Source organism: Myotis yumanensis, unplaced genomic scaffold (assembly GCF_028538775.1).
Source record: "Myotis yumanensis isolate MYYU_CA2020_CCGP unplaced genomic scaffold, mMyoYum1.0.hap1 SCAF_3, whole genome shotgun sequence".
NCBI lineage: Eukaryota > Metazoa > Chordata > Mammalia > Chiroptera > Vespertilionidae > Myotis > Myotis yumanensis.
This window is the reverse complement of record NW_027223754.1, coordinates 102,556,643-102,583,336: the sequence shown is the minus strand read 5'-3', so window position 1 is coordinate 102,583,336 and position 26,694 is coordinate 102,556,643. Positions and strand designations below refer to the sequence as shown.

At 41.0% G+C, this 26,694-nt stretch overlaps 1 protein-coding gene and 1 non-coding gene across 3 annotated transcripts in view; both read left to right on the top strand.

Moving 5' to 3' along the window:
* ALG5 (ALG5 dolichyl-phosphate beta-glucosyltransferase) overlaps positions 1–26,694 on the top strand; it is a 108,670-nt gene that overhangs the window by 49,546 nt on the left and 32,430 nt on the right. For both annotated transcript variants that reach the window (XM_070409230.1, XM_070409229.1), the window contains exon 7: positions 13,996–14,055. In XM_070409230.1, the coding sequence (XP_070265331.1) occupies positions 13,996–14,055 (60 nt within the window). The remainder of the gene's footprint in view (positions 1–13,995; positions 14,056–26,694) is intronic.
* On the top strand, positions 17,457–17,563 carry LOC139007732 (U6 spliceosomal RNA). The gene has a single exon (XR_011470897.1). It is a non-coding gene; the product is annotated as a U6 spliceosomal RNA (small nuclear RNA).

Below are 26,694 nucleotides of genomic sequence, written 5' to 3'. Positions count from 1 at the left end.
CATCATTATAATAATATCAAATTCAAAATGGTCAGCACATAGACAAATAGTGAAGGTATGGTAATCTAAATAGTGAAACACTATGTTGCACTTATTGACACAAAAAAGAGAGACAGAAACATAATGCTGCTATGACAAATTCATGTAAAATAAACCTAAATCTTATCAAGCCTCTCTTAACAACCAGTTTACAGAAAGTACAGAAGACAGAGGAACATGTTAGATGTAATCAGAAAAATCTAAAATGTAGGAAACTCTACAGAAAAATTACATGGTTTCTTCAACAAATAGATTACACACTTCAGTTCACGAACATCCCCCATCTGTAGCAATTCGCTTCGTGACCTCACAACTCTTCCTTGTTGATGCCAATATGATCAGTCACAAGTCTCTCAGTGACAAATCAAAGAATGCACTAGTATGAGTGAACTTACCACTACGCATTGTTTACATCTCAGGAAATTGTGCTATGAATATTTTCATGTGTTTTGATGGTTTACTTTTGCTTTAATTGCTGCTTACTATTATTAAATACATGCAGTAAGTCACCATGAGTCATAAGAAAGTTAGTGATAGCAAAGTGAAAAAGAAAAGCTCTGAGAACAACAATAGAGCTTTAAAAAGAATTAATTACAAAGTATGGTAGAGGTGTTCACATGTGTAATCTATACATTTCATTTCCTTCTTGTTAAATTTTCATTTACATTTCATGTTCTTTTGTTTTTTAAAGTATTTATAGATTAAACAGTATATGAGATATATACTGTATATAAGAAAGGTTAAAACAGGAAATCATGTGGGGGTCTGGAATGGATTAATTCAATTTTCATTATTGCTATGAGAAAAAAATGATTCCGTTTTCAAAAAACTCTAAACAGCCTACCTGAATGAATTAAGATCAAGAACCGAAAAAAAAAAAAAAATTAAGAGGTAAGAGGAACTCATGGCATTTCTTTTGAAATGCCAACCAATTTGAATGAATTTTATTTGACTCTTGATTCAAACACACTAAAAATATTTATAATTGGGCAAATTAGAAAACTATATCTGATGGTGGTTAAGGAATTATTATTAATGTTTTCAATATGATGTTGATATTGGGATTGAACTACATATCCTATGTAATCCTTTATAATCTACACTAATAAAAGAGAAACATGGTAATTGGCGTACGACCGCTACCCTTCCCATTGGCTAATCAGCATATCCTTATGCAAATTAACTGTCAGCCAAGATGGCGGCTGGCAGCCAGGCAGCTGGAAGCAAACATGAGGCTTGCTTGCTCCAGGGACTGCAGACTCCAACGTTCCCCGCCTGACTTGCTGGCCTCTGAGTTGCAACTCTAAGCAACTATGTACTATGTTGCAAATAAGAAGCTGAAACCAGCTTTCAGCCAGCCGGGATCTCAGAGCTGAAGTTATACATTGTTTTGGTTATAGAACGGCAAACAAACCAGATACGAAGCCTCAGAGCTAGAGCCAGAGCTAAAGCTGGCCCAGAATAAAATAAAAAAAGAAAAAAAAGGAGCGGTTGGGAGCTTCAGTCAGCCTGAAAGCAGCCCGCAGCCCCTCACCCAGACTGGCCAGGCACCCCAGTGGGGACCCCCACCCTGAAGGGTGTGTGACCAGCTGCCAACAGCCATCATCCCCTCATCCAGGCTGGCCAGGCATCCCAGTGGGCCCCCCACCCTGATCCAGGACACCCTTCAGGGCAAACCAGCCAGCCCCCAGGCATCTATCCTATATAGTAAAAGGGTAATATGCCTCCCAGCACTGGGATCAGCGTGACAGGGGGCAGCGCCCAAACTCCCTGATCGCCCTGCAGCTCTGTGTGTGACAGGAGAAGGTGCCCCAACCCCCTGATGGGCCCTGCTCTGTGTGTGACAGGGTGCAGTGCCCCAACAACCTCCCCCCCCCCACAGGCCCTGCTCTGTGTGTGACAGGGTAGAGCCATAACCTCCCCATCGGCCCTGCCCTGAGTGTGACAGTGGCGGCACCCCAACCCCCTGATCGGCCCTGCTCTGTGGGTGATAGAGGGCGGTGCCCCAACCCCCTGATGGGCCCTGCTCTGTGCGTGACAGGGGGCAGCGCCCCAACCCCCTGATGGGCCCTGCTCTGTGCATGACGGGGTGGCGCCGCAACCTCCCCATCAACCCTGCCTTGAGTGTGACAGGGGGTGGTGCCCCAACCCCCCAATCGGCCCCACCCTGAGCATGACTGAGGGTGGCATTGCAACCTCCTGATCCGCCCTGCTCTGTGCATGACAGGGGGCGGCGCCCCAACTCCCCAATCTGCCCTGCTCTGAGCCCGACCAGAGGCTGCACCTAGGGATTGGGCGTGCCCTCTGCCACCCAGGAGCAGGCCTAAGCCAGCAGGTGGTTATCTCCCGAGGGGTCCCAGACTGCAAGAGGGCACAGGCTGGTCTGGGGGATCCCCCCTCCGAGTGCACAAATTTTTGTGCACCGGGCCTCTAGTCCTATATAATAAAAGGCTAATATGCAAATCGACTGAATGGGGGAACTACCATTCACTATGATGCACACTGACCATCAGGGGGCAAACACTCAATGCAGGAGCTGTCCCCTTGGTGGTCAGTGCGGTCCCACAGGGAGAGTGCTGCTCAGACAGAAGCTGGGCTCATAGCTGGCGAGCGCAGCGGCGTTGGTGGGAGCCTCTCCCGCCTCCACAGCAGCACTGAGGATGTCTGAGAGCGGGCCTAAGCTGTTAGTTGGACATTCCCCGAGGTCTCCAGTACTGCCAGAGGGCACAGGCCTGGCTGAGGAACCCCCCACCCCGAGTGCATCAATATCGTGCACCAAGCCTCTAGTCAATTTATAGTATGCCTAGAATTTTTTTCAATATAATCCTAGTTTGGGTAGGGTGGTAGTGAGGGCCTTTAGAGGAAGCAAGATTGCCAGGTAGTGGGTACATAGGGCTTCATTTTCTTTTCTCTCTACTTTTGTGTATGTTTGAAAATACCTACAAGAAAATGTTCAAAAGCAATGAACTTGAATATACGAAAATTTAAGGTTATTGAAATTAAAAAGAGCATGATATACATGGGTAAATTTCAGCTATGGTTTTTTTTTTTTTTAATACAGAGGAAAAATATACAAAATGTTAGCAGTGGCTACTTTTTTTTTGCAATTTTTATTTATTTATTTATTTGTTATTTCTTAAAGTATTACAAAGAGTATTATATATGTCTCCTTTTTTTTTCTCCCCTTGAACCTCCCCTAGCCTCCCATGTCCCCCAGTGTCTTGTGTCCATTGGTTATGCTCATATGCATGCATACAAGTCCTTCGGTTGATCTCTTACCCCCCCACCCCCACCCCCCAACCCTCCCCAGCCTTCCCACTATAGTTTGACAGTCTGTTCGATGTTGCTCTGTCTCTGTATCTATTTTTGCTCATCGGTTTGTAATGGTCTCAATTATCCATAAATGAGTGAGATCATGTGTTATTTATCTTTCTCTGACTGGCTTATTTCACGTAGCATAATGCTCTCCAGTTCCATCCATGCTGTTGCAAATGGTAAGAATTCCTTCTTTTTTACAGCAGTATAGTATTCCATCATGTAGATGTACCACAGTTTTCTAATCCATTCATCTGCTGATGGGCATTTAGTCTGTTTCCAGATCTTAGCTATGGTGAATTGTGCTGCTATGAACATCGGGGTGCATATATCCTTTCTGATTGGTGTTTCTGTTTTTTTGGTATATATTCCTAGAAGTGGGATCATGGGGTCAAATGGGAGTTCCATTTTTGACTTTTTGAGGAAACTCCATACTGTCTTCCATAGTGGCTGCACCAGTCTGCATTCCTACCAGCAGTGCACAAGTGTTCCTTTTTCTCCACATCCTCTCCAGCACTTGTCGTTTGTTGATTTGTTAATGATAGCCATTCTGACAGGTGTGAGATGGTACCTCATTGTTGATTTGATTTGCATTTCTCCGATGATTAGTGACTTTGTTCACTAATGCTTTTAAGTAGTGACATTATGCATGACTTTTCAAAATAAAGTTTTATTGTATACATAGAAATTTACAAGTTTGTCATATTTTTTACAATGAGCACTTTTAAATTTTATTTTAGTGAATAGTTCCAAATTTGAATGGTACATATAGCAAAACTACTCATTTTTCAATCACCAGTTACTCCCAGAAGTTACCAGTTGCCCATTTTTTATACACCCATTTAAAAGATGTACATATGTATTCTTTTTAAAAAAATATTTTTATCAATTTCAGAAAGGAAAGAACAGGGAGAGAGAGATAGAAACATCAATGATGAGAGAATCATTGATCAGCTACCTTCCACACACCCCCTACTGGGGATCAAGCCCGCAACTCAGGCATGTGCCCTTGAGCGGAATGGAACCCTGGATCCTTCAAGTCCACAGGCCAACACTTTATCCACTAAGCCAAACCAGCTAGGGCTGTATTCTTTTTAAACATGCAAATTGTAATGCGCTATACACTGTTTTGTTGTTTCTATTTAACAATATATTTTGTAGATTGAACCATATGTTTACATCAAAGCACTTCTTTATTTTTTCACAGCTTCTTAGCTTGTCCCTTTGGATTGACATACAGGTTTCCTGCTTCAAACAATACTAAAATGATTAATCTTGCATGAGTATCAATTTACACATATGCAAGTTTATTTAATAGGAAGAATTAGCCAAACCGGTTTGGCTCAGTAGATAGAGCGTCGGCCTGCGGACTGAAGGGTCCCAGGTTCAATTCCGGTCAAGGGCATGTATCTTGGTTGCGGGCACATCCCCACTGGGTTGGTGTGCAGGATGCAGCTGATCGATCTCTCTCATCGATGTTTCTAACTCTCTATCCCTCTCCCTTCTTCTCTGTAAAAAAATCAATAAAATATATCTATATCTATCTATCTATCTATATATATATATATATATATATATATATATATATATAAAATAATAATAATAATAGGAAGAATTAGTTGTGGGATTACCGGATTCAATTGTATGTATATGATTTTGGTAACAGTTTTCAGATTGCTCTCTGTATAGAGTAAAAACTGAAAGATTTTATTAGCATTGCTCTCAGTATAAATGTGATTGAGGATCTTTTCATTTTTTTAAGAGCTATTTTCATTTCCTCTTGTGAATTCTATTCCTAGGCCATGCCTCTATTCCAACTCAGTTATTGAGTAACATTCTTAATAATTTGTAGGAGCTCATTATGCATTTAGGAAATTAGCATTTTGTCTATAATATAAATAACAAATATTTTCCTCCAATTTATTTGTCTCTTAATGTTTAATGTGGATGAATTTTGGTGGTCCTACCACACTTTTTTAAAAAAATTTTATTATCAAACTAGAGGCCCGGTGCACGAAATTCATGCACTGGGGGTGGGGGCAGTGTCCCTCAGCCCAGCCTGCACCCTCTCCAATCTGGGACCCATCGAGGCATGTCAGACGGCCTGTTTAGGCTTGATCTCTGTGGGATTGGGCCTAAACAGGCAGTCAGACATCCCTCTTACAATCCAGGACTGCTGGCTCCCAACCGCTCGCCTGCCTGCCTGCCTGCCTAATTACCCATAACCGCTTCTGCCTGCTAGCCTGATCACCCCCTAACCACTCCACTGCCAACCTGATCGATGCCTAACAGCTCCCCTGTCAGCCCAATCACCCCCGACTGCCTCCCCTGCTGACCCGATCGCCCAAAACTTTCCTACCCTGCTGGCCTGGTTGCCCACAACTGCCCTCCCCTGCAGGCCTGGTCCCCCCCGCAACTGCCCTCCCCTGCAGGCCCAGTCCCCACTAACTGCCTTCTCCTGCCAGCCTGGTCACCCCCAACTGCCCTCCCCTGCAGGCCTGGTCCCCCACAACTGCCCTCCCCTGCATTCCATCTTCTGGCCACATGGGGGGGCCATCTTGTGTGTGGAGTGATGGTCAATTTGCATATTACCTCTTTATTATATAGGCTTAATTGATCTGGATTTTATGTGCTTTTGCCTTCCTTGAAATTTTAATTTTTATTCACATTTTACATTTGAATATTTGATGTGTCTGGAAATACTACTATCCTAGTCAGTATGAGGCTCAGGTCCACTTTAATTTGGTTTCCAAATTGCCACTAAGATGCCTTACAATATTTTATCCCCCTGATTGAACAAGTCATCTTTATCATATTTTAAGTTTCAGTACCCATGTATTTTGTGTATGTGTATTACTGGCCTCTCCATTCTGTTCTGTGGATATTTACATTCTAGTATCTTACTTTTAATTATTGTATCTTTTTAATATATTTTTTAATCCTCTGGAAGTAGTCCTTCCTCACTCTTACAATTTTTTTGGCTCTACTTGGTTGTTTATTTTTCAGCATTAACTATCGGATCCACTTGTCTAATTTAAAGAAAAAATTATTTTGGTATTTCTATTTTTATGCGCTTCAATTTAAAGATAAACTTAGGGAACATTGACTTTTTAAAGCTGTCGTCACATCCTCTTATCCACAATCATCGTATGCTCTTTTATTTTTTTTTATTTTTATTTTTTTAAGCTCAACAACTAGTTGAATATATATTTTTTTTATTGCTTAAAGTATTACAAGGGGTATTGCATATGTCTCCTTTTTTCCCCCACCCTTGGCCTCCCCTACCCCCAGTGTCTTATGTCCATTGGTTATGCTTATATGCATGCCTACAAGTCCTTCGGTTGATCTCTTACCCTCCCCTCCTGCCCCCCAACCCTCCCCGGCCTTCCCACTGTAGTCTGACAGTCAGTTCGAGGCTGCTCTGCCTCTGTATCTATTTTTGTTCACAAGTTTATAATGGTCTTTATTATCCATGAATGAGTGAGATCATGTGGTATTTTTCCTTCATTGACTGGCTTATTTTACTTAGCATAATGCTCTCTAGTTCCATCCATGCCGTTGCAAATGGTAAAAGTTCCTTCTTTTTTACAGCAGCATAGTATTCCATCATGTAGATGTACCACAGTTTTCTAATCCATTCATCTACTGATGGGCACTTAGGCTGTTTCCAGATCTTAGCTATGGTGAATTGTGCTGCTATGAACATCGGGGTGCATATATCCTTTCTGATTGGTGTTTCTGTTTTCTTGGGATATATTCCTAGAAGTGGGATCACAGAGTCAAATGGGAGTTCCATTTTTAGTTTTTTGAGGAAGCTCCATACTGTCTTCCATAGTGGCTTCACCAGTCTGCATTCCCACCAGCAGTGCACAAGTGTTCCTTTTTCTCCACATCCTCTCCAGCACTTGTCGTTTGTTGATTTGTTGATGATAGCCATTCTGACAGGTGTGAGATGGTACCTCATTGTTGTTTTGATTTGCATCTCTCAGATGATTAGTGACTTTGAGCATGTTTTCATATGTCTCTTGACTTTCTAAATGTCCTCTTTTGAAAGGTGTCTATTTAGATCCTTTGCCCATTTTTTGATTGGATTGTTTATCTTCCTTTTGTTAAGTTGTATGAGTTCCCTATAAATTTTGGAGATTAGGCCCTTATCAAATAAGACATTGGCAAATATGTTTTCCCACGCACTGGGCTTTCTTGTTGTTTTGTTGATGGTTTCTTTTGCTGTGCAGAAGCTTTTTATTTTGATGTAGTCCCATTTGTTCATTTTCTCTTTAGTTTCAAGTGCCCTAGGAGCTGTGTCAGTGAAGAAATTGTTTCGGCATATGTCTGAGATTTTGTTGCCTTTGGATTCTTCTAGATTTTTATGGTTTCTCATCGTACATTTAAGTCCTTTATCCATTTTGAGTTTATTTTTGTCTATGGTGTAAGTTGCTGGTCTAGTTTCATTTTCTTGCATGTATCTGTCCAATTTTCCCAACACCATTTATTGAAGAGACTATCTTGACTCCATTGTATGTTCTTGCCTCCTTTGTCAAATATTAATTGAGCATATTGGTTCCGGCCAATTTCTGGGCTCTCTATTCTATTCCATTGATCTATATGTCTGTTCTTGTGCCAGTACCAGGCAGTTTTGAGAACAGTGGCTTTGTAATACAGCCTGATATCTGGTATTTACATCCCACCTACATTGTTCTTTCTCAGGATCACTGCAGCTATTCAGGTTCTTTTTTTATTCCAGATGAATTTTTCGAGAGTTCGTTCTAAATCTGTGAAATATGCCGTTTGTATTTTAATGGGAAGTGCGTTGAATTTATAGATTGCTTTCGGTAGTATGGACATTTTGATGATGTTGATTCTACCAATCCATGAACACGGTATGTTCTTCCATCTGTTTATGACTTCCTCTATCCCTTTTTTCAACGTCCTGTTGTTTTCTGAGTAGAGGTCTCTTACTTCTTTAGTTAAGTTTATTCCTAGGTATCTTAATTTTTTTACTGCGATGGTAAATGGGATTGTTTTTTTTAGTCTCTTTTTCTTAAAGTTCACTATTGGTGTATAGAAATGCCATAGATTTCTTGACGTTAACTTTGTATCCTACTACATTGCCAAATTCATGTATTAAGTCTAGTAGTTTTTTTATTGAGTCTTTAGGGTTTTGTATGTATAATATCACGTCATCCTCGAATAAGGATGCCTTTTATTTCTTCTTCTTGTCTAATTGCAATGGCTAGTACTTCCAATACTATGTTGAACAGGAGTGGTGAGAGTGGGCATCCCTGTCTTGTTCCTGTTCTTAGGGGAAATGATGTTAGTTTTTGTCCATTGAGTATGATGTTGGCTGTGGGCTTGTCATATATGGCTTTTATTATGTTGAGGTATGATCCTTCTACTCCCACATTGCTGATAGTTTTTATCAAAAATGGGTGTTGGATTTTGTCAAATGCTTTTTCTGCATCAATTGATATGACTATGTGGTTTTTTTCTTTCAATTTGTTTATGTGATGTATCACGTTTATTGATTTGCAGATATTGTACCATCCTTGCATCCCTGGGATAAATCCAATTTGGTCATGGTGTATGAACTTTCTGATATACTGCTGGATCCGATTTGCTAAGATTTTGTTGAGGATTTTGGCATCTATGTTCATGAGGGATACCGGCCTGTAATTGTCTTTCATTGTGTTGTCTCTATCTGGTTTTGGTATTAGGGTGATGCTGGCTTCATAGAATGAGCTTGGAAGTGTTCCTTCCGCTTGAATTTTTTGTAGTAGTCTGAGGAGGATAGGTTTTAGTTCTTCTTTGAATGTTTGCTAAAACTCCCCTCTGAGGCCTCCTGGTCCTGGGCTTTTCTTTGCTGGAAGCTTTTTGATGACTGCTTCAATTTCTTCCATAGTTATTGGCCTGTTGAGATTTTTAGATTCTTCCTGATTGAGTTTTGAAATGTTGTATTTTTCCAGGAATTTGTCCATTTCCTCCAGGTTGTCTTGTTTGTTGGAATAGAGTTGTCCATAGTATTTTGTAACAATCATTTGTGTTTCTGTGGGGTCTGTTGTTATTTCGCCTCTATCATTTCTGATTTTGTTTATTTGGGTCCTCTCTCTTTGCTTCTTGGTGAGCCTGGCTAGAGGTTCATCAATCTTGTTTATCCTTTTTAAGAACCAGCTCTTGGTTTCATTGATTTTCTGTATTGTTTTTTTGGTCTCTATGTCATTTATTTCTGCTGTAATCTTTATTATCTCTTTCCTTCTGCTCACTCTGGCGTTTTCTTGTTGCTCTCTTTCTAATTCTTTGAGTTGTAGAGTTAGATGATTTACTAGCATTTTTTCTTGTTTTTTGAGGTTGGCCTGTAGAGCTATAAACTTCCCTCTCAGGACTGCTTTCATTGTGTCCCATAGGTTTTGGATTGTTGTGTTTTCATTGTCATTAGTTTCCAGGATGTTTTTAATTTCTTCTTTGATCTCATTGGTAACCCGATCAATATTTAATAATATGCTATTGAGCTTCCAAGTGTTTGAGTATTTTGGGTTGTTTTTATTGTAGTTAATTTCTGATATTATCCCATGTGGTCCGAGAAGATGCTTTTTATGATTTCAATCTTCTTGAATTTGTGGAGACTTTGCTTGTGACCCAATATGTGGTCTATTTTTCAAAATGTCCCATGTGCACTTGAGAAGAACATATATTCCGTGGCTTTGGGGTGAAGTGTTCTGAAGATGTCAATTAAGTCCATCTGATCTAGTGAGTCATTTAGGATTGCTGTTTCTTTGCTGATTGTTTGTCTAGAGGATTTATCCAGTGATGTCAGTGGTGTATTAAAGTCCCCTACTGTGATTGTATTGTTGTCGATCTCTCCCTTGATATCTTCCAGGATTTTTTTTATGTATTTGGGTGCTCCTGCATTGGGTGCATATATGTTTATCAGGGTTATATCTTCTTGTTGTATTGATCCCTGTAGTGTTATGTAGTGGCCTTCCTTATCTCTGGTTATGGCCTTCACTTTGAGGTCTATTTTGTCCGATATAAGTATTGCTACCCCAGCTTTCTTTTCCTTTCCATTTGCCTGAAAGATATTTTTCCATCCCTTCACTTTCAGTCTGTGAGGGTCCCTTCTTCTGAGGTGGGTCTCTTGTAGACAGCAGATGTATGGGTCATGTTTTCTTATCCATTCAGCCACTCGATGTCTTTTGGTTGGAGCATTTAGTCCGTTTACGTTTAAAGTTATTATTGATAGGTACTTGTTTGTAGCCATTTCTTTTTTTGTGTGGCTGTTTTCTTTCTCAGCTTTTTATTTCTTCTTTTTACACCAGTCCCTTTAGCATTTCGTGCACTGCTGGCTTGGTGTTGATAAACTCCCTTAGCCTTTTTTTTTTTTTTGTCTGTGAAGCTTCTTATTTCCCCTTTAATTTTGAATGATAGCCTTGGTGGATAGGGTATTCTTGGATTCAGTCCTTTGCTTTGCATCATTTTGTAAATATCAGTCCATTCCTTTCTGGCCTGATGTGTTTCTGTTGAGATATCATTTGATAATTTAATGGGAGATCCTTTGTATGTAACTTTCTGTCTCTCTCTTGCAGCCTGTTAGATTCTCTCTTTGTTCTGAACATTTGCCATGGTAATTATGATGTGTCTTGGTGTGGGTCTTTTCGGGTTCACCTTGTTTGGGACTCTCTGTGCTTGTGTGACTTTTTTCTTCTCCACCTCAGGGAAGTTTTCTGATATTATTTTTTCGAATAGGTTTTCTAATCCTTGTTCCTCTTTCTGTTGTTCTGGCACCCCTATTATTTGTATGTTGTTTCGTTTCATATTGTCCCAAAGCTCCCTTAGGTTCTCCTCCTGTCTTTTAATTTTTTTCTCCAATTGCAGTACAGTTTGTGTGTGTTTCGCTTTCTTGTCTTCTAATTCGCTAATTCGGTCCTCCGCTTCTCCTAGTCTACTGTTGATGCTTTCAATGGTGTTTTTTATTGCAGCTATATCGCTCTTCATTTCTTCTTGGGTCTTACATAAGTTATTCATTTTTTCATCTGTTTCTTCTTGCTTCTTGCATAAGTTGTTGATTTTTTCCTCCATCCGGTTTATGCACTCTAGGACCCTTATTCTGAATTCTTTTCCTGTCATGTTGAATGCCTCTGTATCACTTAGCTGCTTTTCTGGCGAGTCCTCCTTTTCTTTCCTTTGGGGGTTTCTTTGTCTACCCATGTTTGATCTCACTGACATATCTAGATGTTGAGTCGTTCAGTGGCTGCTCCCTGGCTAGCAGTTGCTCCTCGGGCTGTGGTTGCTCCTCAGGCCGTTGTGGTAGCAGCTGCTCCTCAGTTGGCAGCAGCTCCTCTGGTGGGTGCTGTTCACAGCTGTTGTGGCTCTTCTGGCTGGTTGGGGGAGGCTTCACACACAGCTGCTGTTCCTCAGACAGAGGGTTTGGTGATCAGGAGGCTGCTGTTGCTTGGATCTTCCGTGAGAAGCAGGACTCCACGTAGTCGCGCTGTCCCTGATCCGGTGTCTCCAGGTTAGCTGCCGATCTCTGGATGCTGGGTCTTTAGGTGTACAGTATATGTTTCCAAAAAACAGTCACTCAAAATGTCGCTGTCTCCGAGGCTGAGCCGGCAATCCAGGAGAGATTTCAGCTGCAGTCTCCAACTTTCAATCCACTTTCTCAAGGATTCCTCCGCCGTTTCCGGCTGCACACTGTCTCTCAGCTGAATATCCTCTGCTTATTCCGGCTGTATGTTACCCGCTTCAGCTGATCACCCTAACAGCTCTGGGACAAGGCACGGGACACATCCGTCTATACCTCCACCATTTTTTCTCCCTCCCCTATGTGTTGGATTAATTTATTTCCTTTGGTAGCATTTACATGTTTCTTTTATATAGGTTTTGTTACATTTCTTGTAAAATTTATTTCTAGATTTTTTTAATGATGTTATAAATGCCATTTTTTGTCCTCCATTGTATCTTGATTATTGTCTATATATGTGAAGGCTAAAATATCGTGTATAGGTATATATTCATTTTATACCTACTCATTGTTTTAAATTTGTTTATTCTAATAGTTTTTAAGTTGATATTCTTGGATTTTTCAGAATGTAATGATTTTATATAAAACTAGAGGCCCAGTGCACAAAATTTGTGCATGGGTAGTGTCCCTAGGCAATCAGGGCTGATCCGTGGGTTGACCAGGGCAGGTGGTCCCCGGCTGGCACCCACTTTGGCTGGCCTGGGACCTGAGGGTTGCGGGCAGTTCTTGCATTGAGCATCTGCCCCCTGGTGTCAGTGCACATTATAGCAACTGGTCATTACCCTGGTCCTTCTGCTGTTAGGTCTATTTGCATATTATATAAGACTAGCGGCCCAGTGCACAGGATTCTTGCACTGGTGGGGGACATGGCCTGCGGGGATTGGCCTGCTGTGGGAGTGCCGCTCATCCCAGTCAGCCGAGCGGCTGTGAACCTACCCTCTGAGGGACGGAACCTGCTGCAAATAGCAGCCGCTCATCCCAGTCGGCCAAGCGGCGCTCCTACTCTTGGAGTGCACTGACCACCAGGAGACAGCTCCTGCATTGAGTGTCTGCCCCCTGGTGGTCAGTGCATGTCATAGCGACTGGTCGTTCTACCATTCGGTCATTGGGATTTTATTATATAGGATAGGTTCATAACATTTGGAGAAAACTCTCTTCTTTCTAATACCACTGATCCTTCTTTTTAATTATATTAACACTAGAGGCCTAGTGCACAAAATTCGTGCACTTGAGGGGGTGTCCCTCAATCCAGCCTGCACCCTCTCCAATCTGGGACCCTTCCGGGGATGTCCGACAGCCCTCTCACAATCCGGGACTGCTGGCTTCTAACCACTCACCTGTCTGCCTTCATGATTGCCCGTAACTGCTTCTGCCTGCCAGCCTGATCACCCCCTAACTGCTCCCCTTCTGGCCCAGTTGCCCCCAACTGCCCTCCCCTGCCAGCTCAGTTGCCCCCAACTGCCCTCCCTTGCCGGCCTGATAGCCCCCAGCCGCCCTCCTGTCCTGGCCCGATCACCCCAAACTGCCCTCCCCTGCCGGACTGGTCACCCTGGTGGAAACTGCACAGAGCAGCAGCCAGGACCCGCCCCCCGGTGGTGCCAGGGGAACTCCGGGTAAGCCACACATCTGCAGCTGGGCCCCACCTACTAGTGCGGCCACGGGAACCCCAGCATCAGGTGCGCCGAGCAGCCGCCAGGCCTCCTGCCCCCCCTGCAGGGCTGCAAGAACTGTGGCTACAGGTGCACAGAGCAGCCAGCCCCGCCCTTGCTGTGTGCCCTCCCATCTTGTGATGGTGTTACGGCGTGAGAGGTAATTTGCATATTACCTCTTTATTATATAGGATGGTATTTTTAATCAGAAAAAATTTTTTATGAATTTTGAAGTAATACATGCCCCTAAGTAATCTTTAGCCCTTAATAGTATCCTCTTAGTAAGTTCAATTGGGCTTCTTGACACTGTACATATTCTAAACTCCTCAATAAACTTCTTTAATGATATTTAATGTTAGTTTCTCAAAAAGTTAGTTTCTAAAAAATTCACTTTTCAAAATATTCACTTTGAAAATAAATATTTTTATTAACATATTTAAATATTGAAACATTATATAATTGTTTTTTCTTCAGGATCAAATGGCTATTGCATGTGGATCTCGAGCTCATTTGCAAACAGAATCAATTGCTCAGGTAAGGCTTTCATTAACTGAATAGATCAGTAGTTCTTTCTCTTTTTACATATACAGTAGCACAAAACAAACTTTTATACTTAATATCACAATAATTAAGTTCCTCAAAAAAAGAACATTTTTATTTTGTAGAGTTTATGAAGGACTTGCACTTTTAGGAATGATTTTTCTTTTAATGAGTACAAGAAAAATTCACTTTAACTTGGAATGCAAGCAGCTTTCTTTGATTTCTATTTTAAAGACACAAAGGAGGGGTCCCCATTCAATTATAATATAAGTCAAATTTTCCTAAATGATGCATTTTGAACATATCGGCTTGCTTTTGGTTTTTCCATATTGGCATACTTAAATACTATATTTTGAGTTTCATGCAAAGTTTAAATTTTGTTTAACTTTATTCCTCTTAGAGAAACACTATAGGAATGACTTGAAAGAATAAATAAGGAATCATCCTATGCAATATTTTGGTGATTTTTAATTTTTTTTTAATTTTTCAGTTACTTTTAATATACAATATTATTAGTTTCAGGTGTACAATGTAGTATTAGGCAATTTTTAGAATTGTTTCACTTAAAAAATTGCAGGCCTAGTATATCAAGTCCAATAATTGTCCATTATATTCTTAATGGCTCATCTCTTAGAATCGTCAAGTGGATTAAAAATCAAGTTATATTTTTTATTGCAAGGTCAAAATTATCTGGGGAGTTTCTTTTTTAAATGCATATTTCTAGGCCAATCCCAGACACTCTAAGTAAGACTCTAGCCATGGGGCTAGGAGTTTGCATTTTAAACAATTTCCCAGATTACTCTTAGGCATACCAAAGTTTGAGAACCACCAGAATAAAAGTTTGAAACTTTCCCTCAATGATTATGAAATAAGAAATTCTAGACACAGACACCAGAGGTGTGAGGGCACAAACAGGAGTGGGGTGGAAGCGCAGTGAGGGAATAAGGACACATATGTAATACCTTAATAAAGAAAAAAAATTCTAATTTCATTTTTCAGGATAAACTGATGGCAAAGTTATAGAGCCTCTTAAGGACTATGTTTAAATGTGGAAACCTAGACTCTCCATTTTTAAGAAATAAATTTTTCCAACATCTTCCCCTTGTAGTATTCAGTATTTTATATTCCTATGGACTTTCATTGGTGTTTCAAAAAGGTTAATCTATTAATTATAGAAAATGTCATACTTTTAGAAGTTTAAAACTGAAAGAGTTTAGAGATGAGCTAGTCCAACTTTTTCACTTTACAGCTATGTGTGGGATAAAGAAAGGAAAATATATAAGATATTCACCACATTAGTTGTAATTATAAAATACTAGAAGCTGTAAAATACTAAATTCCAACACTAGAAAATATAGGTGTTTCCCCTAAGTGAAATGTCATGCAAACAATAAAATAGATGAAAATGGAGACTATACAACATGGGAAAATACCTAAAATATGAAGTTGTATAAAAAAAATAATATTATCTTCTCTATATATAAAAGCCTAAGTGACGGTTACAACCGGAAGGACCGGTCGACCAGTCACTACAATGTGCACTGACCACTAGGGGGCAGATGCTCATCGCAGGTGCCGACCCCTGGTGATCAGTGCACTACCACAGCCAACCTCCGAGGCTGGCCAAACTCTTGCAGTCCATCCTCCCGTGGTCCCTCCCCCCAACTGGCAGGCCCCGATGGGCCCCTTCCCCCACCAGCGGGCCCCAATTGGCTCCTCCCCCTCTCCTTCCCCCTGCAGGCCTCCCATGGCCCCTCCCCCTGGCCGTCCAACTTCTTACAACCCCTTCCACCGGCCAGCCGGCAAACCTCCCGTGGCTCCTCCTTACAACCGATCAACCTCCTGTGGTCCCTCGCCCCCTCCCGGCCACCTAGGGGAGAGGGGCCGCGGGAGGTTGGCTGCCAGCCCCAATCAGAACTGGGCGAGGAACCCCACCCATGCATGAATTCGTGCACCGGGACTGTAGTACAGTATAATTGCTTATATAAAAATCTCAATGCAAACTAAAACACTTAATGAAAATAGACTAATATTGAGGAACCAAGGTGGCGGCATAGGTAAACACCTGAACTTGCTGCCTCGCACAACCACATCAAAACTACAACTAAAAGACAAAATGGATATCATCCAGAATCATGGGAAGTCTGGCTGAGTGGGGGTTCGACAGCTAGAGGGAAAGAGAAAAGCTCGTCTAGACTGGTAGGAGGTGCGAAAGAGAGGAGGTACGGTGGTGTGCAAAACGGGCTGGCAACTGGGTGTGTTGTGGTCTTTTTCAATCGGGAGGGAGATACAAACTCCCAACTGCTCTGAATTCCAGTTCCGGGCAAGAACCTGGGGACCCAGACTCATACAGGGAGAAACTGGACTGTCTGGCATCCGGCTGGAACACGAGGGTGGCTTTCTCTCAGAGGTGCTCACAGCATTCATCGTTCATGCACAGGGACACGGGTCACAGAGACACAGGGACCTATCCGGGACAGGGCTGATGGGCAAACATTGCTGTTTGCACCGCCCCATGATTCCCTGAGACCCTGCCCCACCCAATTTACAACCCCACCCAAGCTGTGTGCAGAGGCTTTTGCATATGAATGGCCTGGCCTACTGCAATCTAAAACCTAACAAACTGCAGCTGGGTCAAAGAACCCCAGAGCTTCCAAAAGAAGGCCTAAGGCTCCTCAGCAGCCTGCATTGCTTCACAGCTGTGCCTTATCTGGGCCACTCCAAACCCCAAAGAGGTAGAATCTGCAGATCTCTCTGTAGTTCCTGCTGCGTGGCCTCAGGCAGTGGCCAACTTTGCACCTCCTTGGGGAACCAAGAGCCAGTGAACCCAGTGGTCAGAGTGAGACCACACCAGATTACAACTTTTCAGATCCATAAGAGACACACTCAGGGAGCAGACTCAGGGAGCACCAAAGCCCCACTGAAGCAAGTCCTGTCTCATAAGGGTGCTTCCAGCACAGCAGTTCTCTCATTGTAGACACAACTGGTCCTCACAGCCAATTGGTCTGGAGTTCAATTCCTCCCAGTGATACCAACAGCAATCAAGGCTTAACTACAACAAGACTGTGCACAAAGCCCACAAAGGGGTGCACCAAGAGTGTCCACCTCAGGTAATTATGGAGCCTGAGCTAACTGGGCCCTATAGGACACCTAGCACAGAAAACCACTGTCAACACAGGGAAGCAACCAAAACGCAGAGACAAAGAAATATGTCACAAACAAAAGAAATGGAGGAAAGCAAACTACTGGATATAGAGTTCAAAACCACGGTTATAAGGTAACTCAAGAATCTTCTAGAAACCTCCGAGAAATATAGTGAGAACCTCAAGGATATGAAAAAGGACCAATTAGAAATTAAGCATACACTAACTGAAATAAAGAATAATATACAGAATGTGCTCGCTTCGGCAGCACATATACTAAAATTGGAATGATACAGAGAAGATTAGCATGGCCCCTGCGCAAGAATGACACGCAAATTCGTGAAGCGTTCCATATTTTAAAAAAAAGAAGAATATACAGAGATCCAACAGCAGACTAGAGGATCCCAAGAATCAAGTCAAAGATTTGAAATACAAAGAAGCAAAAAACACCCAACCAGAAAAGCAAAAAGAAAAAAGAATCCAAAAATATAAAGATAGTGTAAGGAGCCTCTGGGACAACTTCAAGTGAACCAACATGCGAATTATTGGGGTGCCAGAAGAAGAGAGCGAGCAAGATATTGAAAACCTATTTGAAGAAATAATAACAGAAAATTTCCCCTATCTGGTGAAAGAAATAGACTTACAAGTCCAGGAAATGCAGAGAACCCCAAACAAAAGGAACCCAAAGAGGACCACACCAAGACACATCGTAATTAAAATGCCAAGGGCAAAAGACAAAGAGAGAAACTTAAAAGCAGCACGAGAAAAACAGTCAGTTACCTACAAGGGAGTACCCATACGACTGTCAGCTGCTTTCTCAACAGAAACTATGCAGGCCAGAGGGGAGTGGCAAGAAATATTCAAAGTGATGAGTAGCAAGAACCTACAACCAAGATTACTCTACCCAGCAAAGCTATCATTTAGAATTGAAGGTCAGATAAAGAGCTTCTCAGATAAGAACAAGCTAAAGGAGTTCATCACTGCCAAACCAGTATTATATGAAATGCTGAAGGGTATTCTTTAAGAAGAGGAAGAAGAGGAAGGAGAAGAAAAAGGTAAAGATAAAAATTATGAACAACAAATACATATCTATCAAGAAGTGAATCTAAAAAAATCAAGTGAACAAAAATTTTGGTGAACAGAATAAACTGGTGAATATAATAGAATCAGGGGCATAAAAGGGGAGTCGACTGACAATTCTCGGGTGGAAGGGGGTATGGGGGTGCAGGAAGAGACTGGACAAAATTCGAACACCTATGGATGAGGACAATGAGGGGGGGTAGCGGCATCGGTTGGGGTGGTAACTTAGTGAAGGGGAGCTATGGGGAGAAAAATGGTACAACTGTAATAATCTGAACAATAAAGACTTATTTTGAAAAAAAAAAGGAAATAGACTAATATTAATTTCCTAGAGGCCCTGTGCACGAATTCGTGCACAGGTGGCGTTCCTCAGGTTGATCTGCAGGGATTGGGTGGAAACCTGCCTGTCGCTCCTGCCTGCCACTCCTGCCTACCACTTCCATTCATCCCAGTCAGTCACAATCAGGAGAGGCTCGCGCTGCCACAGCGGCTGTCGCCAGCCATGAGCCCTGAGTCTGCTGCCTGTCTCGAGGGGGATTGAGGGTGCCAGGATGTAATTGGCCTTCCGGGCAGGCGGTGGGGTGCCTTGCCCTCCTGGGATCCGGATCCATCCCACTAACATTCGCGCCTGTTGTCGGGAGCCACCTGGCTGCCCCTTTTATATCATTTCTTCCTTGCGGAGCGTCTAGGGAGGGGAAGCGGTTGCAGTGCCCAAGGCCGACTTCCAGGAGCCTGGCGGCTCTGTTGGGATCATGCCAGTGGCGCAGGTCCGTCGGTGCCTGGGCCATCCTCTGGCTATTGGACCTGCAGAACTACTGAGGGAATGAGTGTCTGCTGCCCAGCTGGTTGGCTGCTGGGATGGGTTGGTCAGCTGAGCTTCTCTCCCTCTGTGGGAGCACACTGACCACCAGGGGGCAGCATCTGCCCCCTGGTGATCAGTGCACATCATAGTGACAGGTCGACTGGTTGTTCAGTCACTTAGGCTTTTATATATAATTATAGACTAGTAGCCCAGTGCATGAATTCGTGCATATTGAAAGGAAATTAATTAGAAGCAATATTTTAATATTGCTATTTGCCCTTTCTCTATAATAGAAGTGTCAACCAAATTCATGTTCGACAATGACAGATGACATACGCGTGCAATTTGCACCAGCAAGAGCTTTATATGTATCACACATGTGCCAGTCAACTTAGCCATTTATAGATATAGATCAGACTTGCTTTCTGATTTAGCTAAACTTTTTCCAGCCCAGTGAAATACCCCAACTTCTCTTTCAGGTAATTGTCAGCAACACAGCAGTAAATATCAACATGAAGCACATTATTATTGTAGATCACGCAGGGAGAAAAAAGGGTAAAATATTTAACTGTAGCAGTGTTTGACTAAATATTCTGCGCAGTAAGAAAACCAGAAGTTATTTTCAAGGTCCACCATTTCTTACTTCTTTTCAGTCGGGTCAATTTTCTAAGCTTTCTAAATCTCCATTTTTTGACTAATGAAAGAATATAGGATTCCCCTGAGTCTCCTATCTATCTACTCCAGGACTTCTGTGAGGATCAAATCAGATGAGGCACAGGAAAACGCTTCATGACATTTGGTTACAGTGTAAAGTGTTTCCACCTGGCTATAAAGCAAGTCGTTTTCCTGGGCTGAACTCCAAGGAGGCTGTTCATCGCTAGGGAGAGGAAGCCATTTGCTGCTACTTGACATCATTACCCAGACAGAGGGAAGGACACTTAGTATATTAGCCTTTTATACAGATAGACTAGAGGTCTGGTGCATGAAAATTCGTGCACTCGTGGGGGTGTCCCTCAGCCCGGCCTGCACCCTCTCGCAATCCGGGACCCCTCGGGGTATGTCCAACTGACAGCTTAGACCCACTTCCCAGGGGAGTGGGCCTAAGCTGGCAGTCAGACATCCCTCTGGCAGCCCAGGAGCCCTCAGGGGATGTGCAACTAACAGCTCATGCCTGCTCCTTGCCGGACATCCTTAATGCTGCCGTGGAGGCAGGAGAGGCTTCTGTCACCACCACTGTGCTAGCCAGCCATGAGCCATCTTCTGGCTGAATAGCACTCCCCCTGTGGAAGCGCACTGATCACCAGGGGATGCTCCTGCATTGAGTGTCTGCCCCCTGGTGGTCAGTGCGCGTCATAGCAACCGATCGTTCCGCCATTAAGGTCAATTTGCATATTACCCTTTTGTTATATAGGATGGTTTTGTGAATAAATTTTTTCCTTTAAAAAACTATATTAATGTAGGAAAAAAGGATAATCTACTTGGTAAAGGATAAAGATAGATGAGAGAAATAGGAAGCAATGATTAGGAAGCTATTGAAGTGATCAAAGCAAGAGATAGTTGCAACCTATATTGTTGACAATATAAAGGGACTGTTTTTTAGTTTTGGTTTTAATGCTCTAAATTCTTTTCACTTAGAACCCCCATTAGTTAAAAATTCTTTTAGTTTTTATTAGAATAGTATTTAAATGAGACTGTGTAAGGTCTAAATCTTATTTTACCCAATTCTGGTTTTAGGCAGACATCAAGGGCTCTTTCTCATGATCTGTATGCTTATAATTTATCTTGTGTTCCATCTATCCCTCCAACTCTAAAACTAACTGATTTACCCAGTCAGGTAGATCAGTTGATTAGAGCATCATCTGTATACACCAAGGTTGTGGGTTCAATCTCCAGTAAGGTTATATACAAAAAGCAACCAATGAATGGATGGGTGGAACAACAAATAGATGTCTAAACAAACAAACAATTTTAAAACTTAACTGATTGATTTAGTGCTTTTGGACCCAACAGAATTGGCTGCTACTCTATAGAATGAAAGGATAAATTTATCCACTAAGGATTTGCTATTGTCTACTGCAGATGCTATGCATAACTGCTATTCAGAAGGCTTGTAGTTCAATTCCAGATGATCTCATAGAACTATACCTGTCTTTTTTTCCATTTTTAAATCATTTTTTTCCTTTTCTTATTATTTAAAGTATTATATATGTATCCTTTTCCCCAGCTAATCCCCCCCCCCCCCCCCCCCCACACACACACACACACCACTTCTACCCTCCAGGACAAGCCCCTACCGCCCCAGTGTTTGTGTCCATTGGTTATGCTAATATGCATGCATACAATTCCTTTGGTTGATCTCTACCCCTCTCCCCTTTCCTGCCTTCTCCCTTAGGTTGGACAGTCTGTTCAGTGTTACCTTGTCTCTGGATCTATTTTTGTTCATTATTTTTTGTTGATCGTTATATCCCACATATGAGTGACATCATGTGATACTTATCTTTCTCCTACTGGCTTATTTTGCTTAGCATTAATGCTCTCCAGTTCCATCTATGCTGTTGCAAATGGTAAAAGTTCCTTCTTTTTTATAGCATCGTAGTACTCCATTGTGTACATGTACCACATGTTTTTAATCCACTCATTTTCATTTTTGTTCTTTTAATTACAGTTGACATACATTATTATATTAGTTTTAGGTGTACACCCTAGTTATTAGATATTGCATAACTTATTAGTCATCCCAATAAATTTTGCACCCATCTGACAACATGCATAGTTATTAGAATATTATTAACTGCATTCCCTATGCTGTACTTTACATCTCCATGACTGTTCTATACTTCTTAATCCATTCAGCTTTTTCACCCATCTTGCTAATCTCCTGCCCATCTGGCCACTGTCAAAATGTTCTCTATATTTATGAGTCTGTTTCTGTTCTGCTTTTTAGTTTATTTTGGTTTTTAGATTCAATTATTGATATGTATATATTTATTGCCATTTTATCGTTCATATTTTTTTTATCTTTTTTTTCCTTCTTAAGAAGACCCTTTAACATTTCATATAATATTGGTTTGGTAGTGATTAATTCCTCTAGCTTTTTCTTGCTAGGAAGCTATATCTGTCCTTTGATTCTAAATGATAACTTTGCTAAATAGAGAAATCTTGGTTGTAGGTCCTTGCTTTTCATCCCTTTGAATATTTCTTGCCGCTGCCTTCTGGCCTGCAAAGTTTCTGTTGAGAATCAGTTGACAGTCTTATGGGAGGACTCCCTTGTAGGTAACTAACTGTTTTTTCTCTTGCTGCTTTTAAGATTCTCTCTTTGTCTTTAACCTTTTCCATTTTAATTATGGTTTGTCTTGGTGTAGGCCTCTTTGGTTTCATCTCGTTTGGGACTCTGTGCTTCCTGGACTTTTATGTCTGTTTCCTCCACCAAGTTAAGGAAGCTTTCTGTCATATTTTCAAACAGGTTTTCAATTTCTTGCTCCATCTCTTCTCCTTCTAGCACCCCCATGTTGTGAGTGTTAGTACACTTGAAGTTGTCCCTGAGGCTCCTTAAACTATCCTCATTTTTTTATTATTATTTTTTAATTGTTTTATTGCTTAAAGTATTACAAAGAGTATTACATATGTCTCCTTTTTTTCCCCGCCCTTGACAATCCCCTGGCCTCCACTAGCCCCCAGTGTCTTATGTTCATTGGTTATGCTTATATGCATGCCTACAAGTCCTTCGGTTGATCTCTTACCCTCCCCTCCTGCCCCCCAACCCTCCCCGGCCTTCCCACTGTAGTCTGACAGTCAGTTTGAGGCTGCTCTGCCTCTGTATCTATTTTTGTTCACAAGTTTATAATGGTCTTTATTATCCATAAATGAGTGAGATCATGTGGTATTTTTCCTTCATTGACTGGCTTCTTTCACTTAGGATAATGCTCTCCAGTTCCATCCATGCTGTTGCAAATGGTAAGAATTCCTTCTTTTTTAGAGCAGCATAGTATTCCATCGTGTAGATGTACCACAGTTTTCTAATCCATTCATCTACTGATGGGCACTTAGGCTGTTTCCAGATCTTAGCTATGGTGAATTGTGCTGCTATGAACATATGGGTGTATATATCCTTTCTGATTGGTGTTTCTGATTTCTTGGGATATATTCCCATAAGTGGGATCACGGGGTCAAATGGGAGTTCCATTTTTAGAGTTTTGAGGAAACTCCATACTGTCTTCCATAGTGGCTTCACCAGTCTGCATTCCCACCAGCAGTGCACGAGGGTTCCTTTTTCTCCACATCCTCTCCAGCACTTGTCGTTTGTTGATTTGTTGATGATAGCCATTCTGACAGGTGTGAGATGGTACCTCATTGTTGTTTTGATTTGCATCTCTCGGATGATTAGTGACTTTGAGCATGTTTTCATATGTCTCTTGCCTTTCTGAATGTCCTCTTTTGAGAGGTGTCTATTTAGATCCTTTGCCCATTTTTTTTTTATTTATTTATTTTTTTAAATATATTTTATTGATTTTTCACAGAGAGGAAGGGAGAGAGATAGATAGTCAGAAACATCGATGGGAGAGAAACATCGATCAGCTGCCTCCTGCACACCTCCCACTGGGGATGTGCCCGCAACCCAGGTACATGCCCTTGACCGGAATCGAACCTGGGACCTTTCAGTCCGCAGGCCGACGCTCTATCCACTGAGCCAAACCGGTTTCGGCCTTTGCCCATTTTTGGATTGGATTGTTTATCTTCCTTTTGTTAAGTTGTATGAGTTCCCTATAAATGTTGGAGATTAAACCCTTATCGGTGATAACATTGGCAAATATGTTCTCCCATGCAGTGGGCTTTCTTGTTGTTTTGTTGATGGTTTCCTTTGCTGTGCAGAAGCTTTTTATTTTGATGTCCCATTTGTTTATTTTCTCTTTAGTTTCCAATGGCCTAGGAGCTATATCGGTGAAGAAATTGCTTCGGCATATGTCTGAGATTTTGTTGCCTTTGGATTCTTCTAGAATTTTTATGGTTTCCCATCGTACATTTAAGTCCTTTATCCATTTTGAGTTTATTTTTGTCTATGGTGTAAGTTGGTGGTCTAGTTTCATTTTTTTGCATGTATCTGTCCAATTTTCCCAACACCATTTATTGAAGAGACTATCTTGACTCCATTGTATGTTCTTGCCTCCTTTGTCAAATATTAATTGAGCATATTGGTTTGGGTTGATTTCTGGGCTCTCTATTCTATTCCATTGATCTATATGTCTGTTCTTGTGCCCGTACCAGGCAGTTTTGAGAACAGTGGCTTTGTAATACAGCTTGATATCTGGTATTGAGATCCCACCTACTTTGTTCTTTTTCAGGATTGCTGCAGCTACTCGGGGTCTTTTTTTATTCCAGATGAATTTTTCGAGAGTTCGTTCTAGGTCTCTGAAATATGTCGTTGGTATTTTAATGGGAAGTGCATTGAATTTATTGATTGCTTTGGGTAGTATGGACATTTTAATGATGTTGATTCTACCAATCCAAGAACATGGTATGTTCTTCCACCTGTGTATGTCTTCCTCTATCTCTTTTTTCAACGTCCTGTAGTTTTCTGAGTAGAGGTCTTTTACCTCTTTAGTTAAGTTTATTCCTAGGTATCTTAATTTTTTTGGTGCGTTGATAAATGGGATTGTTTTTTTAGTCTCTCTGTAAGTTCACTATTGGTGTATAGAAATGCCATAGATTTCTTGACGTTAATTTTGTATCCTGCTACATTGCCCAATTCATTTATTAAGTCTAATAGTTTTTTGATGGAGTCTTTAGGGTTTTTTTATGTATAATATCATGTCATCTGCAAATAAGGACAGTTTTACTTCTTCTTTTCCAATTTGGATGCCTTTTATTTCTTCTTCTTGTCTAATTGCAATGGCTAATACTTCCAGTACTATGTCGAACAGGAGTGGTGAGAGTGGGCATCCCTGTCTTGTTCCTGTTCTTAGGGGAAATGGTGTTAGTTTTTGTCCATTGAGTATGATGTTGGCTGTGGGTTTGTCATATATGGCTTTTATTATGTTGAGGTATGATCCTTCTATTCCCACCTTGCTGAGTGAGAGTTTTTATCAAAAATGGGTGTTGGATTTTGTCAAATGCTTTTTCTGCATCAATTGATATGACTATGTGGTTTTTTTCTTTCAATTTGTTTATGTGATGTATCACCTTTATTGATTTGCGGATATTGTACCATCCTTGCATCCCTGGGATAAATCCAACTTGGTCATGGTGTATGATCGATCTTTCTGATGTACTGCTGGATCCGATTTGTTAAGATTTTGTTGAGAATTTTGGCATCTATGTTCATGAGGGATATTTCCTGTAATTCTCTTTTTTTTTTTTTCATTGTTAAATAATTATTTATTAAAGCCATCTATTTCGTATATATTGTTGATCAACTAACGTTGAATTCATAGCCAGTAGCACTATAATTTATGCCTGAATGGAGCTTATCTAACAAACACATTTGGTTTTCCCAGCATATCTTTTTCTATCCCTTCACATTCAAACTTCCTGTGTCCTGATCGCTAAAGGCTGTCTCTTGTAAGCAGCACATATTTGGATTTTAAAAACTTTGACTGGCAGTTTTAATCATTTTCATGGAATATGTAGACCATTTACATTTAATATACTTACTGACATAGTTGTATTTATATCTACCATCTTATTACTTGCTTTTTATTTGACCCACCTGCCTTATTTTCTTTTCTTCTCTTTTCATGACTTATGTATTAATCAAATATTTGTATCATTTTATTTTTCCTATACTTACATGTTGGATTATTTCATTTAGCATAATAATCCCAGGTCTATCCATGCTGTTGCAAAGGGTATGACATCCTTTATTTTTATGATAGAGTGGTATTTCATTCTGTAAATCTATCACAGCTAACCAACCCTACACCTAAAACAACTAGAAAAAGAATAACAAATGAAGCACAATGTAAGTAGAAAAGTGAAAACCAGAGCAGTAATAAATGACATAGAGACTAAAAAAACAATACAAAAGATCAATAAAATCAAGAGATAAATAAGATTGATGGACCTCTAACTAGACTCATCAAGAAACAAAGAGAGAGTACCCAAATAAGTAAAATCAGAAATAAAAGAGAATAACTGACACCACAGAATTACAAAAGATAGTAAGGAAACACTATGAACAACTATCTTCCAACAAATTGGACAACCTGGGCGAGATGGACAAATTCTTAGAAACATACAATCTTCCAAAACTGAATTAGAAAGAAGCAGAAACTCTGAATAGACTGATTACAACTAATGAAATTGAAGCAGTAATTCCCCCCTCCCCCAAAAAAAGTCCTGCACTGGCTTCACAGGCAAATTTTACCAAACATTCAGAACTAACACATATTCTTCCCAAACTATTTTGAAAAATTCAAGAGGAGGGAAGATACCCAAGCTCATTTTATGAGCCCAGCATTATCCTAATTCCAAAAGCAATTAAATACATTACAAAGAAAGAAAATTATGGCAAATATCCCTGATGTTAAAATCTCCAACAAAATATTAACAAGCAAGATCCAGCAATACATTAAAAACACCATACACCATGATCAAGTGGGATTTGTTCTGGAC